Here is a 15000-nt window from a genome sequence, read left to right as displayed (position 1 = left end):
CTCTCACTTTTCTCACCTTGGTCGCAAAACTCTTCACTGTGAAAAGTGTAAATGATTTACAAATAACAAGTATCGCCGCGCATCAGAAACGTTTTGATAGTCAGGCCTACCTAAAATGGGTAGGAAGAAAAAACAGTTCTTTGATTCTTCCACCAAAACAACTTGCACTTGCTTAAGTTGCTCTTGCTCTCTTCAAAAGCAAACACTGTGATGTAGTCGCGTTCGTTTGTTGAAACCAGGGAGTGACCAGTGTTGGGCCGTTAATTTCGGCCAGGACTCGGTGGTGTGCCAGTGCAACTCCACATACTGTGACTCCGTTGGTCAGGTGGTCGTGCCCGTTCTCGGACAGTACCTGGGATTCCTCAGTAGCAAGGCTGGGAGCAGGTTGGAGAGGAGACATGGCCCGATCCAACCAAACAGCACCGGTGCAGGTGAGTGAGTTCGTTCCGCTACAAACCGATATTCTAAAGCCTTAAGATTTAGTGTAGAGCCATTTCAGGATACTCTGTGTTTTATTCAAGGTACCATGTGGTTATGTAGACATGAGACAAGACAGATATGAATGGGGTGGGCCTTTTTAGTACGTTGTATATGTATTTGCACTGTCTTGTGGACAATACTGTAATCATACACAAAATCTCTCTCTCTCTCTCTCTCTCTCTCTCTCTCTCTCCCATGTCTCCATTCTCTCCATTTCTTAACCCTTTTTGCTTTTCCTCCCCCCCCCCTCTCTCAGTTCTCAGGCTGACTGTAGTACCAGACCAGAAGTATCAGAGGATCAAAGGTTTCGGGGGGGCCATGACGGACGCGGCGGCCATGAACATTCTGTCCCTGTCGCCCGGCGCCCGGGAGCAGCTCCTCCAGCAGTACTTCTCTCCCGACGGTGAGCCAGAGAGGGAGACAGACCGAGGAGGAGTGAAGGAAGGAGGGAGGGAGGGATGGAGGAAAGGAGGGGACGAGGCAGTATATAGTTTGGAAATGTGTTGATTTCTAGACGCCCTCAGAGAGAGCTCCTACTGGATACTTACAGTGTGAATGACATCATTTTAATTTTGGCCGTTTGGATGTGAGTGTGTGTACACGCGTGCGTAAAAATGTAAAACAGCAAGCGCACTAGTAGGCATGGTGGTGCAGTGGGTGGTGCTGTCGCCTCACAGCAGGAAGGTCTCGGGTTCGGTTCCCGCTCGGGTCTGCGTGTTCTCCCCATGTCTGTGTGGGTTTCCTCCCACAGTCCAAACACACTAAATTTAAGTACGACTGTGTGTGTGTGTGTGTGTGTGTGAGTGTGTGTTTGCCTGACTTTCGCCTTACAAGTGCAATGCACTACGAGTACTGGGCTAGGCTCCAGCACCCCCTGTGACCCTGATTACGATAAGTGGCTTAGATAATGAGTGAGTGAGTGAGTGAGTGAGTGCATGCTCTAAGTAGTGCAGTAAAATAAAGTCAGAATAAGCCAGAATCTGTTAAGTCCCTCTTTTCTTAAGCAAAGCAGAAATCTCGCTGTTTAAAATGTTTAAGATGGTTTTGATGGTTCTCTGTGTCTGCGCGTGTGCGTATGTATCTGCTGCGTGCGTGCATGTGCCTGTGTGTGTGTGTGTGTGTGTGTGTAAACAGGTATAGAGTATAATGTGATACGTGTACCCATGGCGAGCTGTGATTTCTCCACACGGCTGTACACATACGCTGACTCACCCGGCGACTACCAGCTTCACAACTTCTCCCTGGCTCCAGAGGACACTCAGATGAAGGTCAGTAGCCACAGCAAGACTTACAAATTACGGTTCAATTACAACTCATTTTAATTACAACTCGTTTTAATTACAACTCAATTCAATTACAACTCATTTTAATTACAACTCAATTACAATTACAAGTCTGTTCATTCATTTAGACTCTAAGCAGTGTTTTTGATGAATATTTTAGTGCTCCATATACTGACAAGTAAAAACATGTACTGTATATATATATATAATACACACACTGAGATGCAGTGAGGTCTTTGCTTGCTTTGTCGTCTTATTTTATAGTCCGGGTGTCGGGAATGTGTGTCTCCAGGGAACTTTGTGTCATCCCCTTCCTTTTCACTTTCACAATTCCAGCGTTTCACCTCTCTGTCTTACCCAATTAAAACGCTGGATGCTTTCTCTCCCAGATTCCCCTGATACAAAGGGCCCAGGCCCTGTCTCAGCGCCCACTCTATCTCTTTGCCAGTGCCTGGAGCGCCCCCGCCTGGCTGAAGACAAACGGCGCGCTCACTGGCAAGGGCTCCCTCAAGGGCAAAGCAGGAGGCAGAGAACACAAGACCTGGGCCCAGTACTATATCAGGTACCATAAAGTAGAACTCAGAACCTGGGCTATGCACTACATCAGGTACTATAATATAGAGCTCAAGACCTGGGCCCAGTACTATATCAGGTACCATAAAGTAGAACTCAGAACCTGGGCTATGCACTACATCAGGTACTATAGTACAGAACTCAAGACCTGGGCCCAGTACTATATCAGGTACCATAAAGTAGAACTCAGAACCTCGGCTATGCACTACATCAGGTACTATAATACAGAACTCAAGACCTGGGCCCAGTACTATATCAGGTACTACAGGGTTGCCGGTTCAATTCCCAAGACTGACATCCACGGCCCTTGGGCACTTAACCTCTGTGCCCTCCAGGTGGAAGGAATGCTGCCCACTGCTTCTGTGTCTGGTCTGTTTGTGTGCTTGTGTGTTCACTACCAGTGTGTTAGATGGGTTAAGTGCAGAGGACAAATTCACTGTATGGGTGTCTGATCAGAGATTTACATTTTACATTTACATATAGAACTCAAAACAGGGGCAATGCACTATATCATGCACTGTACTGTAGGCCTTAAAAATGGGGTCAGCAGTGTATTAGGTACTATAATATAGAGCTCAAACCCGGTCTATGTGCTATATCAGGTACTATAATAGAAAACTTTAGACCTGGGCCCAGTGCTTAGCCTGGCTGTCCCATGGGATGCAGTAATACAGAAATAGTCTCTGGCCTATTGACTGTGTTGTTTACACAAGACTCTGCTGTGCAGAGGGTAATGAAAAAAACCCCTAAGCCCTTTGGCTCCACTGCCTGTCTCAGGTCTTCTTTCTTTTTGCTGCTTGCTTTCGTTCTTTTTTTTATTTTCTGTTTTTCTCATCCCCTCTCCTCTTCTGTCTGTTCCTCACTAAGGTTTCTGGAGGAGTATGGGAGGTATAATCTGTCCTTCTGGGCGCTGACCACAGGAAACGAGCCCAGCGCAGGACAGATGACAAACTACAGCTTCCAAGCTCTGGGCTTCACCGCAGAGACGCAACGCGATTGGGTGGCAATGGATCTGGGCCCCGCCCTCCACTCCTCCCCCTACGCCAAGACCCAAATAATGATTCTGGACGACCAGAGGATTCTGCTGCCCCGCTGGGCTAAAGTGGTGAGAGAGAGAGACAGACAGACAGACAGACAGAGAGAGAGAAGAGACAGACAGACAGAGAGAAGAGACAGACAGACAGAGTGAGAGAGAGAGAGAAGAGACAGACAGACAGAGTGAGAGAGAGAAAGAGATGAGAAGAGACAGACAGACACAATGAGAGAGACAGAGAGAGAGAGAGAGAGAAGAGACAGACAGACAGAGTGAGAGAGAGAGAGAGACAGACAGAGAGAGAGAGACAGACAGAGAGAGAGAGAGAGATGAGAAGAGGCAAAAAGTAAAAGGGGGGAGTGAGAAACATAGAAAGTGAAAGATGAAGTAAAGGAGAAAGGAGCGAAGAAAGACATGAGAGAATAGAAAAGAGAGAGAGAGAGAGACAGACAGAGAGAGAGACAGACAGAGAGAGAGAGCGAGAGAGAGAGAGAGTGATTGTATTAAGAAGAAGAATAAAAGCCAGGTCTGATATGAGAGAAAAAGCGCTTGAGGTAACACAAGAAGAGTGTAATGACACAGTAAAGCAAAGACAGAAATGAAGAAAAAAAACTGACAGTGCAGAGTAGAAGAACAGACTCCCGTTAAAATTAGCCACAGAGAGCGGGAGCGATTATTTGCGCTGTGCCGTGTTTGTGCAGGTACTGAGCGACATTCGGGTGGCGCGGTACGTCCACGGGGTCGGCGTGCACTGGTACTACGACCGCTTCGTTCCCGCGGACATCACCCTGGCAACCACACACCACCTGTACCCGGAGTACTACCTGTTCGCTACGGAGGCCTGCGCCGGGTGGACTTCCTTTGACCGCGGAGTGAGACTGGGCAGCTGGAAAAGGGCGGAGGACTACGCCCATGACATCATCGAGGTGGGCGGCCAATCAGGAACGCTTCTGCAGACGTGAAACAGTCACAGTTCGGCTGTCTCAGAGTGAAATCATGCGCGGCCCCTGAATACAACGTCAGCTAACAGTCGTTATGGAATAACCATAGCGAGATCCACAGCGTAGTAACACACACTCACACTCACACTCACACACACACACAAAGAGAGAGACACAGTACAGGGCCTCTCTGACTAAATGACTGTGTTGTGCGTCTGTTTTTGCTGAAAAAGCTTTTGCTGACTGTGTAGTGTTTGTTCTCTTCTCCCTGTGTCAACATGTTTAAACAGGCACATGCTTTTTTATTCCGCCGCCCTCTGGCAGGAACTGTTTTCTGTCTGTGTATTTTTTTGGTTTGGGGTTTTTTGTCGTGTTTTGTTTTGTTTTCCAACATTAGACAGAGGGAGAAGCCTTAAAGGCATATTCAGCTGCATCAGTTAGTGAGTGTCACATATTATGTGACCTTGACCCTATTTCAAGGTCACGTAATATGTATTTCCCTCACTCCCTCCCTCCCTCCCTTTCTCCTTCTAGGACTTGAACAATTATGTAACAGGGTGGACTGACTGGAACTTGGCACTGGACCCTGGCGGAGGTCCCAACTGGGTCAAGAACTTCGTGGACAGCCCAGTCATCGTCGACAAGGGCCGAGACGTGTTCTACAAGCAGCCCATGTTCTACAGTTTGGCCCATTTCAGGTGGGTCGAACCAGAGAGATGCCTGGTCACCTGAGCGTGATGGAGGTTTTTCGGGGTCAGGGGTTACCCGCAGTCTCGTGTGTGGGGGGACAGTTCTAAAGGCTTATTGTTATCACCCTCCCAATGAAACAGGCAGCGATGGTACGCGAAACAGCCCGGTTACCAGAGGGCCATGGGTTTGAATCCCGAGCGTGGCAACTCTCTCGTAACTTACCCTCGATCAAGGTCGTTAACCTCAAATAATCTCTTCGAAAGGCATGTGACCGTTGATAGTGAAGAATAAAATCAGTGTCACACCAGAGGAGGGCGTGACACAGCCGAATTAAAGGTTTCACAAGACGGTTTTACAGGAGCAGGGTAAAGTCCTGCTCACTGCAGTCTAATCACTGACTGTCTCTTATCCGCACCATCAAGTCTCCCTCTGAAGGGTTTTTTCCACCTCCGTGAGGAACATCTCAGACCTCCAAACCTCACAAATCACAGCACTCATCGCTCTAATCCTCCACGACTGTGACTGGCCGAAAGCAAATTCATAGATGCCTTGAGATAGATATGGTACCTACAGATACCTTAGATAACTGTGGCAAGTGAATTCTTTTTTCTCGGGGGTCGTGTGCGGTTGTGTGAAGATGTGTCTCTCTTTTTTTTTTCGTTCACAGTAAGTTCCTGTGGGAGGGGTCTCAGAGAGTGGGCGTGTCCACCAGTCACCACACAGCACTGGAAAGCTCCGCCTTCCTCAGGCCAGACGGAACAGTGGTGCTGATCATTCTAAACAGGTGAGAGACGAAGAGATAAGTGGAGGAAAGGAGATTCCATTCCGTCTCGAAAAAAGCGACATGAGCAATGAGACGTAGATACAGACAGAAAGAACGCAAAGATAGTTAATGAAGAGTATGTCTAGTTTGTGGAGTAATCTGGATGTCTGTTGTATAGTCTGAGAGATTGTTGTGAGATCTGAGAGATAATTATCGTGTAATCTGTGTTTGACAGGTCGGATTCAGACATAGAGTTTGAAGTGTGGGATCAGACCCTCGGCTACATTCCAACCACCATTCCACAGCATTCCATACTCACACTCCTATGGAAAACACACTGACTGTCACTGTAACACACACACGCACGCGTACACACACACACACACACCGCATTCCATACTCACACTCCTGTGGAAAACACACTGACTGTCACTGTAACACACACGCGCACACACACACACACACACACACCGCATTCCATACTCACACTCCTGTGGAAAACGCACTGACTGTCACTGTAACACACACACGCACACACACACACACACTCCATGATCTTTAGCATTTCAAGCCCAGCCTAAACGCAGAGGACTGTACACCTGTGACGTGTCAGTCACAGCCTGACTGCAGTAACAGCATTAGACAAAGCAAAGCTTTTTCCTCAGAGTGTCATGTCTGTGATGTGTCAATCACAGTCTGACTGCAGTAACAGCATTAGTCAAGCAAAGCTTTTTCCTCAGAGTGTCATGTCTGTGACGTGTCCCGGAGGGTTATGGATGACTGATAAAAAAAAAAAAAAAAAGAAAGAAGATTCTCTGTGGTATTTGAGATGTGTTTGAAATATTTCACAATCAGAAGCAAATCCGTTAACTCCAGTGATCTCGCCTCTTCTCAGCTCTCCCGAAAATCACCACCGCAATGCAGTAATTGCATTTCATTTCCTAATGGATGCTGTCTGCTTTCAGTGGCCGTGGAAATTCCGCTTCAATTATTAACCGTACGCTTCCACAACATACTCATGGTTCTGCCCACCACACACACACACGTCTGTGTGCAAGGATAAGAGTGTGTGTGTGTGTGTGAATGTATGAGTCTACATGCATGTTTGTCTTCTTTTTTGTGATTTTTTTTTCAAGAAAACTTGATGAAGAATTGTGATTTGCACAAATTGTAAAAAACAAATTCATTGCAGAGGCCACGTGACTACAAAAACTCAAGCTCTGCTGTCGTCTGCCTGGCTGAATATGCAGGCAGCTCAATGTAGTGGTACCTCTGTTCGGATGGATACAGCAGACGCTACTGAAACAGCGTTTTTTTGGGGGGGGGGGTGTTTTGATTGTATGATTTTGAGAGGGGGTGCTGAGCCCTTGGAACAGCGACAGTGAAAATATGAACGAGTGCTCATGAACCTCAAGTCTTTTGTTGTGTTGCGTGAAGGGAAAAAAAAAATCACCAGAAGTTTGATTTTGGTCTTTTATTCTCCGTGTGATGATTCCTGCTAAAGATGCTAAACGTTAGCACGTTGAGTCTCATCCGCGTCAGCCCACGGACGGCGTCAGACTCGTGTAAAAAAAAAAACAACAACTCCTCAGGCCAAAAAGAAAAGGGAAAAAAAGGGGGGGGGGGGGTTACAAATGTCAAAATTTTGGCCAAACCGAAATGTATTTCAAATGCATACTGTATAAACACTAAAAAAAAAAATCAGAATCAAACTAAAAGGAAAATGTGTGTCTCTAAAATGATTTCACTAATAAAACCGCTCAGCTCATGTCTGGAGAAGATTCTGATGGTTTCTTATGTGAGACTATATGACCTTTTTATTTGTTTGTTTATTTATTTATTTATTTGTAAATGTGAAGGGGGGGGGGGGGAGACAAAGCCAGGCGACCCTGTTGAACAGATGCCTTTGCCAAAACAGAATCCATCAGCCACTTGTTTTGAATTCCTTTTTTTTTATTATTATTATTATTGTTGTTGTCATCATAAGCAAATCATACACATTATGTATATATATATATAATATATATATTCTTTCATATTTTGGATTTCACTTTTTTTTGTTTTTCATTATCAATATGCTGTTGCTTCTTTCGTTCTTTCAATGAGTTTTTCTACTTTTTAACTAAAACTATTTACATTAAAAAAAAGGGGGAAAAAAGAGATAGAAATGAGAATGACGGCACAAAAAAAAAGAAAAAAATGATAAAAGAATGTAATGTTTGTTATATATATATACACCAAGAGAGGACAGGGAAAGAGAGAGAGAGAGGGAGATCCAAACGGAGGAGGTGTGAGTACGGAGGAGAAAAAGAGAGATGAGCTGAGACGGGGGTTTTGTTTTGGGGGGAACGGACCCCATGGCCGTCGGCGCTCACTGACAGCAGAACTCTGGGAAGTGTAGTCCATCCAAACACAACTCTGTATTACACCGGATCTACAGCATGGTCTCCGGGCACAGACTTGTGTCGGCATGGAGACGGTGTCCGCTCTGTCGACACCCCCCCCCTCCCCCTCCCTCTCCCTCAAACTGATGGAAAGAGTTCAGCGTTACAGATATAGTAGAGGAACAGAGAGAGAGAGGGAGAGGGAGAGTAAACTGTGAATGGAAGGTAGCTTGGCTCATTAAAGTTCTAGGTTAAAGGTCAAAATTCACTCTAAAAGGGACGTTTTAACCGAACGCAAAGCAAAATTTCGCTTCATTTTCCTCACGCCGGTTTGACTGACCGCCTGCCGGACAACACCGAGAAACTGAATTTCACGCCACGTCACAGCGAGCGTTTCTGATTACACCAATCGGATTACACGCCACCGAAGACGCTCCCGGGAGGAGGGGCGTGGCTTTTTTACCTTGGGTGTGAAAGGGACCCCGGTAAACTGGTACATCTCTGCAGCTTTGGGCATGGGATACCTCACTTTGTATTTCTATCAAGCTGGACTTTTTTTTTTTTTTTTTTTAACTCGAGCGAATGCTCATTTCATCCGTTTTGCGTCGCTCGCTGTTTCGCCACCACTGACTCCGCCCATTCTCATCGTGACAGTGACTTTTTTCATGTAAGATTTCACGTCGCGTTCGGTTAAAACACAGCTTCCAAGACTCTAAAACCGAGTGACGAAAAAAAACCAAACAAACAAAAACAAAAACAAAAAAAAACAAACCAGAAGGTAAACAACCAGAAATGAAACTGTGAGTATGGCCAAACCTCCACACGCCGAGAGAGGGAGAGAGAGAGAGAGAGAGAGAGCATCAGTAGCTGGCATTAAGACAGGGGGAGACCAACAGGCCTGTCCCTCCCACGTGTGTGTGTGTGTATGGGTGTGTGTGGGTGTGTGTATGCGTGCATGTGCATGTGCATGTTTAGGTATGTACATGATAAACAGAAACATCAGTGATGAGATGATGACACAGAGGGGTGAGATGGTCCTGAAGAGTGTGTGTGTTTGTGAGAGAGAGTGTTTTTAGAAGGACCATCTCTCCTGTGTACGTGATTCGCTGTTTTGAGACGAGTGATCAGCAGGAGACTGACTGGAGCTGTCCTCCCCATTCAAACTCTTCCTGCAGACTGGACAGGTATCATGCTAGAGAGAGAGAGAGACAGGCACAGAGAGAGAGAGAGAGAGAGAGAGAGAGAGGGACAGGCAGAGAGAGAGAGAGGGACAGGCACAGAGAGAGAGAGAGAGAGAGGGACAGGCAGAGAGAGAGAGAGGGACAGGCACAGAGAGAGAGAGAGAGAGAGAGAGAGAGGGACAGGCAGAGAGAGAGAGGGAGAGAGAGGGACAGGCAGAGAGAGAGAGAGGGAGAGAGAGGGACAGGCAGAGAGAGAGAGAGAGAGAGAGAGGGACAGGCAGAGAGAGAGAGGGAGAGAGAGAGGGGGACAGGCAGAGAGAGAGAGGGACAGGCAGAGAGAGGGACAGGCAGAGAGAGAGAGAGAGAGAGAGAGAGGGACAGGCAGAGACAGAGAGAGGGACAGGCACAGAGAGAGAGAGAGAGGCACAGGCAGAGAGAGAGAGAGAGAGAGAGAGAGAGGGACAGGCAGAGAGAGAGAGGGAGAGAGAGAGGGGGACAGGCAGAGAGAGAGAGGGACAGGCAGAGAGAGGGACAGGCAGAGAGAGAGAGAGAGAGAGGGGGACAGGCAGAGAGAGAGAGGGACAAGCAGAGAGAGAGGGAGAGAGAGAAAACAAGGAGGAGGGGAGATATTTTAGTTGAAACAGTACCAGACTCTTCTTCTCTCTCTGACACATTCATACACATTTCTATTGTTTCCTGTCTGTCTGCCTCTCTCTCTCTCTCTCTCTCTCTCGCACACTCTCTCACTCTCTCTCACTTTCACCCTGTCTGTCTGCCTCTCTCTCACTTTCACCCTGTCTGACTGTCTCTCTCTCTCTCACACGCTATCTCACTCTCTCTCACTTTCACCCTGTCTCTCTGTCTCTCTCTCTCTCACACGCTATCTCACTCTCTCTCACTTTCACCCTGTCTCTCTGTCTCTCTCTCTCTCACACGCTCTCACTTTCACCCTGTCTGTCTGTCTGTCTCTCTCTGTCTGTCTCTCACCAGTTCCAGCCAGGGCACGATGCAGTTGCTGTGGAAGAAGTGGTTACAGGGCAGCTGCCTGACGGGCTCTCCCACCGAGTAATCTTCTTTACAAACAGAGCACTCCATACTGCAGTCTGAGACACAGACACAGACAGAGAGAGAGAGACAGGGAGAGAGAGAGATAGGGAGAGAGAGACAGAGAGAGAGAGAGAGAGAGAGAGAGAGAGAGAGAGGGAGGGAGGGAGGGAGAGACAGTGAGATAGAGAGAGGGAGGGAGAAAGAAAGAGACAGGGGGAGGGAGAGAGAGAGAGAGAGAGAGAGAAAGAGACAGGGAGAGGGAGAGGGAGAGAGAGAGAGAGAGAGAGGGAGAGAGAGAGACTTTGACTTTTGACTTTAACAGTAACTTTATTGCTACATTGGCACCAATAAATTTCATTTCATCAGTCACTTACACACACAGGCAGCAGTCTGTTTGTTATGTTAGTTTACAGTTATTGCAGTAGAGAGAAAAAAACCCTTCAAATGTAAAAGATAAGTAAATAAATTTAAGACTGTCATTTTAAAACACAATAAAATAAAAGAAAAACACACAATAAAAGAAATGTTAAAACACTTAAAGAGAAGCCAGACAGAGACAGAAAGAGAAACAGACTGAGACAGGAGACAGAGAGAGAGAGACAGATTGAGAGGCAGACAGAGACAGAGAGAGAGACTGACCAGCCTGTTCCTGAGAGATGACAACCGTGGGGAGGGAGGATATTTTTTCTTTGTCTGCGGGAGGAGGCCCTGTGTTCTCAAACTGACCCAGTAACTACGAGAGAGAGAGAGAGAGAGTCAGTATTTAAGCTAGTTGTGAGAGGTCCAGTTTAGGGTGAAGGTACACAGATAAATATGAAACCAAAACCTGAGGCACACATGACTTCACAATAAGAACCTGAACACAACAGTACCTGACTGTCTGTAAGCCTAACACGCTAGTTTTGGGCTCCATACCTGAACACAGACCTACCTCAACACACTTGTAACCAGCAGTAATTTAATTTGATTTACATAAAACCTGAACATACCCCTGTATTTCTCAGTGCCCTTAACACTACCTGTCTCTGTGCTTGAACCCACCCCTGGAGAACCTTAACACACTCTCCCACCAGAATAACTGAGTCTGTAACAAAGAGGCTCCTGAGACTCTGCACCTTAACACGCTCGTGTCTATGCTGAACACCACGGCCTGCCTCAGAGCCTTAACACACTCTCTACTCCCCGAGGACCTGAACATACCCCCTATACCTTACAGTGTCTGAGACTCTAAACCAGGGGTGGGCCGGGGTCCTGCTGGTTTTTGTTTTCACCTCTTAGTTACCTGTTGATTTTCACCTTGAAAACAGGTGTGGACACTTCTTCAGCCAATCAGAGATTCTATTTAGTTGGTCTGCAAGGAAAAACAGCAGGACCCCGGCCCTCCAGGACCGGAGTTTGACACCCCTGCTCTAAACCATATGAGTGTGTATGTGTATATGTATGTATGTATGTATGTGTGTGTGTGCATGTGTGTGCATGTGTGTAGACTGTTACCTGTGTAATAACGGCATCCAGTCCTCCCTGTCCCCAGGCGTAATCCCCAGGATTTGAGTGCAACATGCCCGTCCTAACACACACACACACACAGACACACACAGGCACACACACACACACACAGACACACAAACAGACACAGACAAAGTGTTTTACGGTGGTACAGAGAGACGGAATAAAAAAAAACAAAAAACAAAACGTTGTTCCAAAGGTGTAATAAACAATTCTGATAAAATAAAAAAACTACAGCAGAGTGTTGTTACTTACCATGACAACGGAGGAGAACCTGGAACTCCCGAGTTGGCAAACAGGCCTGCCAAAAACTGCTGAACTATTCTACATAGAGAGAAAGAGAGAGAGAGAGAGAGAGAGAGAGAGAGAGAGAACAAGAAGCAGAGGAGGAAAACAGAAGAGTGTCACGACAAATTGCTTTGAGCCTCTCAGAGTAAACTTGTTGACATCAGGTTAAATCAAGCCCCAACTCCAGCAGCCCCTGTGAATTACTCTGGGAAACCCCAATTCCTCTTCAAGGCTCTTAGACTTGAGTGTTGAGCAATACACAAAACACACGCTGACGTCTGATTAGGGCAAACCCAGAGGCTGAGAGGGGGAGGGTGGCCCTGATAAAAAACAACAGTAAGACACAGTGTGAGAGAGAGAGAATACAGAGAAAATAAAGGAGAGAGAGAGAGAAAGGGAAAAAAAACACAGAAGAGAGAGCAGAAAGTACAGAGAAAGTGTGAAGGAGAGCCTGAGGCAGAGGAAGGGAGAGACAGACAGAGACAGGAGGCAGCGTAGTCATCCGTCATCCCAGTCCCACATGAAAGAGGTCTAGGAGAAGTTGACTTGAATGCAGTCAGATATATGAGGTCATGACAGTGCACAATGTAAGGAGACATCTGATTGGCTAGAGCGCTCGGGGCTTGTTTCAATATCTATTCTCATGTTTATATTTAGGCTCAGGGTCCGCTTATACTGGTTTGACTGCTTCAGCACGCAGGCATTCACGCTGAAAAGGGTTGACTCAGATTCAAGGCATGAAGAAGGCTGGCAGAGAGGAGAAGAGAGGGAGGGAGAGACAGACAGGCAGACAGAGAAAGAGAGTGAGAAAGAGACAGACAGACAAAGAGTCAGAAAGACAGAGAAGGAGACAGACAGACAGACAGAGACAAAGAGAGGGAGAGAGAGACATACAGATAGAGAGAGACCTACAGACAGAAACAAGAGAGACACAGAGAGATAGACACACACAGAGACAGAGAGACACAGAGAGATAGACACACACAGAGACACAGAGAGATAGACACACACAGAGACAGAGAGACAGACAGGCGGACAGACACACACAGAAACAGAGAGACAGACAGACAGGCGGACAGACAGAGGGGAGGTGAACTCACCCCTCCACGGCTGGAGAGCGGTCGGGTCTGCTGCTGCCTCTGGACCGGTATCTCCTCTGTGTGTGCAAACGCTGGGGGCGTCCTGGACCCCAGTTCTCTCCCCCTCCCAGCGACCCCCCCAGGGATCCGCCCAAACCCCCGGGGACAGAGCCGCCGAAGGGACCGCCTCCCAAACCGAGACCCCCGCCCCCTCCGCCTGGAACCCGCTCTGAATCCGGACTGTCCAAGTCCAGAGAAAACGGCCTCTCCACAAACAACAGATGCCAGAGCTAGAGAGAGAGGGAGAGAGAAGGAGAGAGAGAGGGAGAGAGAGGGAGAGGGAGAGAGAGGGAGAGAGAAGGAGAGAGAGAGGGAGAGGGAGAGAGAGAGAGAGAGAAAGAAAGAAAGAGAAAGAGAAAGAGAAAGAGAGAGGGAGGGAGAGAGAGAGAGATGCTGAAGGTATCTGGACTATACGCAAAACATTAAATGAAGAAGTTTCTAGAAGTCTTACTTCAGCAAACTGTGTGGCTGTATCCTCTAGTCCATTTCCACTGCTGTGCAGAAGACTGAGGACAGACAGACCATGGTCACTGAGTCAACATTTTCATTACGCACTACAAAGACATGCAGTCAACAGTGTGCATTTCTCCTTTCAGTTGCCCCTCATCTGTCAAGAATTATATATATATGTATATGTATGTATGTATGTATGCATGTGTGTGTGTGTGTGTGTGTGTGTGTGTGTGTGTGTGTGTTTTATTTATTTACATATATTCTTTTTAAGAGATATGTATGTTTCTTTTTTTGAATTGGAAATTTTGGTCAGAGGACACTGTAGGCCCGACTGTCCGGCCAAACTCTTTGCCATGGCAACAGGCGTGGTAAGGCAGGAATCACAGCATGCCACTGGGAGAGTGAATGAATGAATGAATGAGGAAGCTGATGCTAAACAGAAGAGGCACACAAAGAACTATAAAGAGTTTAAAAAAAAAACTTTACCTGGAGTCTTCTGTAACTTCTTCTATGAAGCCAGAATCACATCTTGGACAAATATATTCCTGAAAACAACATAGCAGTATTTCATAACTCTGTACTCTATTAAAGTTCTCTATTAAAACACAGAGTCAGAGTCTAAAAAGACGAAAGGAGGAAAGAAACAGGTTTTTCCGACGTAACACGCCAACTGCCTCGACAGGCAACAGCCAAGTTTTTCTTGTCTACGTTTTGAATTTAACCATTAGCTCTGTGCTACGGTTATGGCACAGATATGAGGGAAAGAGGTGGAGACGCGAGGATTGTGGTAAAGGGGGAGGTGGGAGGCACCGGAGTAATCCCCGGGAGGAGACGACGGTACACCTCGCCAAGTCGTCACACAGCAGAGAAAGGCACGCACCGTTCGCCATCAGTCTTTTTTTAAAAATACACTTTATTCGGCAGGCATAGCCAAGCCTTGTGTCATCTTCTCAGGACAGCCTGGTCACTGAGTTCGCAGCTACGACTCCAGACAGCGAAAGTGAATTACTGCACAAACACACACACACAAACACACGTACACACAGTAATCGTATCTGTAATGAGACGGTGAGGTAAGGATAGATCGTCTTGCTGACATACTAACACCGAATTTAAATTAGGACTAGCCTTCGAACAATTCGCAGCCACTTCATAAAACCATGTACACATAACTGCGACTGTGTCGTGTTGTACATTCACACGGAAAGTATTTAGTTTAGGAGCAATCGCTTTCGGTTT

At 46.8% G+C, this 15000-nt stretch overlaps 2 protein-coding genes across 2 annotated transcripts in view; one reads left to right on the top strand and one right to left on the bottom strand.

Annotated features, from left to right (window-relative positions):
- The window catches only part of gba1 (glucosylceramidase beta 1), a 7023-nt gene extending 491 nt beyond the window's left edge, over positions 1-6532 (top strand). Inside the window, exons 2-10 of the mRNA XM_030784710.1 lie at positions 240-431; positions 737-883; positions 1615-1748; positions 2153-2325; positions 3204-3441; positions 4071-4295; positions 4845-5008; positions 5668-5784; positions 5999-6532. Coding sequence (XP_030640570.1) covers positions 240-431; positions 737-883; positions 1615-1748; positions 2153-2325; positions 3204-3441; positions 4071-4295; positions 4845-5008; positions 5668-5784; positions 5999-6104 — 1496 coding nt within the window. The 3' untranslated portion in view covers positions 6105-6532. The remainder of the gene's footprint in view (positions 1-239; positions 432-736; positions 884-1614; positions 1749-2152; positions 2326-3203; positions 3442-4070; positions 4296-4844; positions 5009-5667; positions 5785-5998) is intronic.
- A 2559-nt stretch (positions 6533-9091) lies between these two features.
- rnf115a (ring finger protein 115a) overlaps positions 9092-15000 on the bottom strand; it is a 6558-nt gene continuing 649 nt past the window's right edge. The window contains exons 2-9 of the mRNA XM_030784726.1: positions 14248-14306; positions 13760-13814; positions 13270-13538; positions 12137-12205; positions 11870-11942; positions 11015-11108; positions 10316-10431; positions 9092-9339 (exon numbers count right to left, since the gene is read on the bottom strand). Of these exons, the coding sequence (XP_030640586.1) occupies positions 9220-9339; positions 10316-10431; positions 11015-11108; positions 11870-11942; positions 12137-12205; positions 13270-13538; positions 13760-13814; positions 14248-14306 (855 nt within the window). The 3' untranslated portion in view covers positions 9092-9219. The remainder of the gene's footprint in view (positions 9340-10315; positions 10432-11014; positions 11109-11869; positions 11943-12136; positions 12206-13269; positions 13539-13759; positions 13815-14247; positions 14307-15000) is intronic.

This window comes from Chanos chanos, chromosome 9, assembly GCF_902362185.1.
Source record: "Chanos chanos chromosome 9, fChaCha1.1, whole genome shotgun sequence".
Lineage (NCBI taxonomy): Eukaryota > Metazoa > Chordata > Actinopteri > Gonorynchiformes > Chanidae > Chanos > Chanos chanos.
Note: the sequence above shows the minus strand (reverse complement) of the source record. Positions and strands in the feature narration are given on the sequence as shown.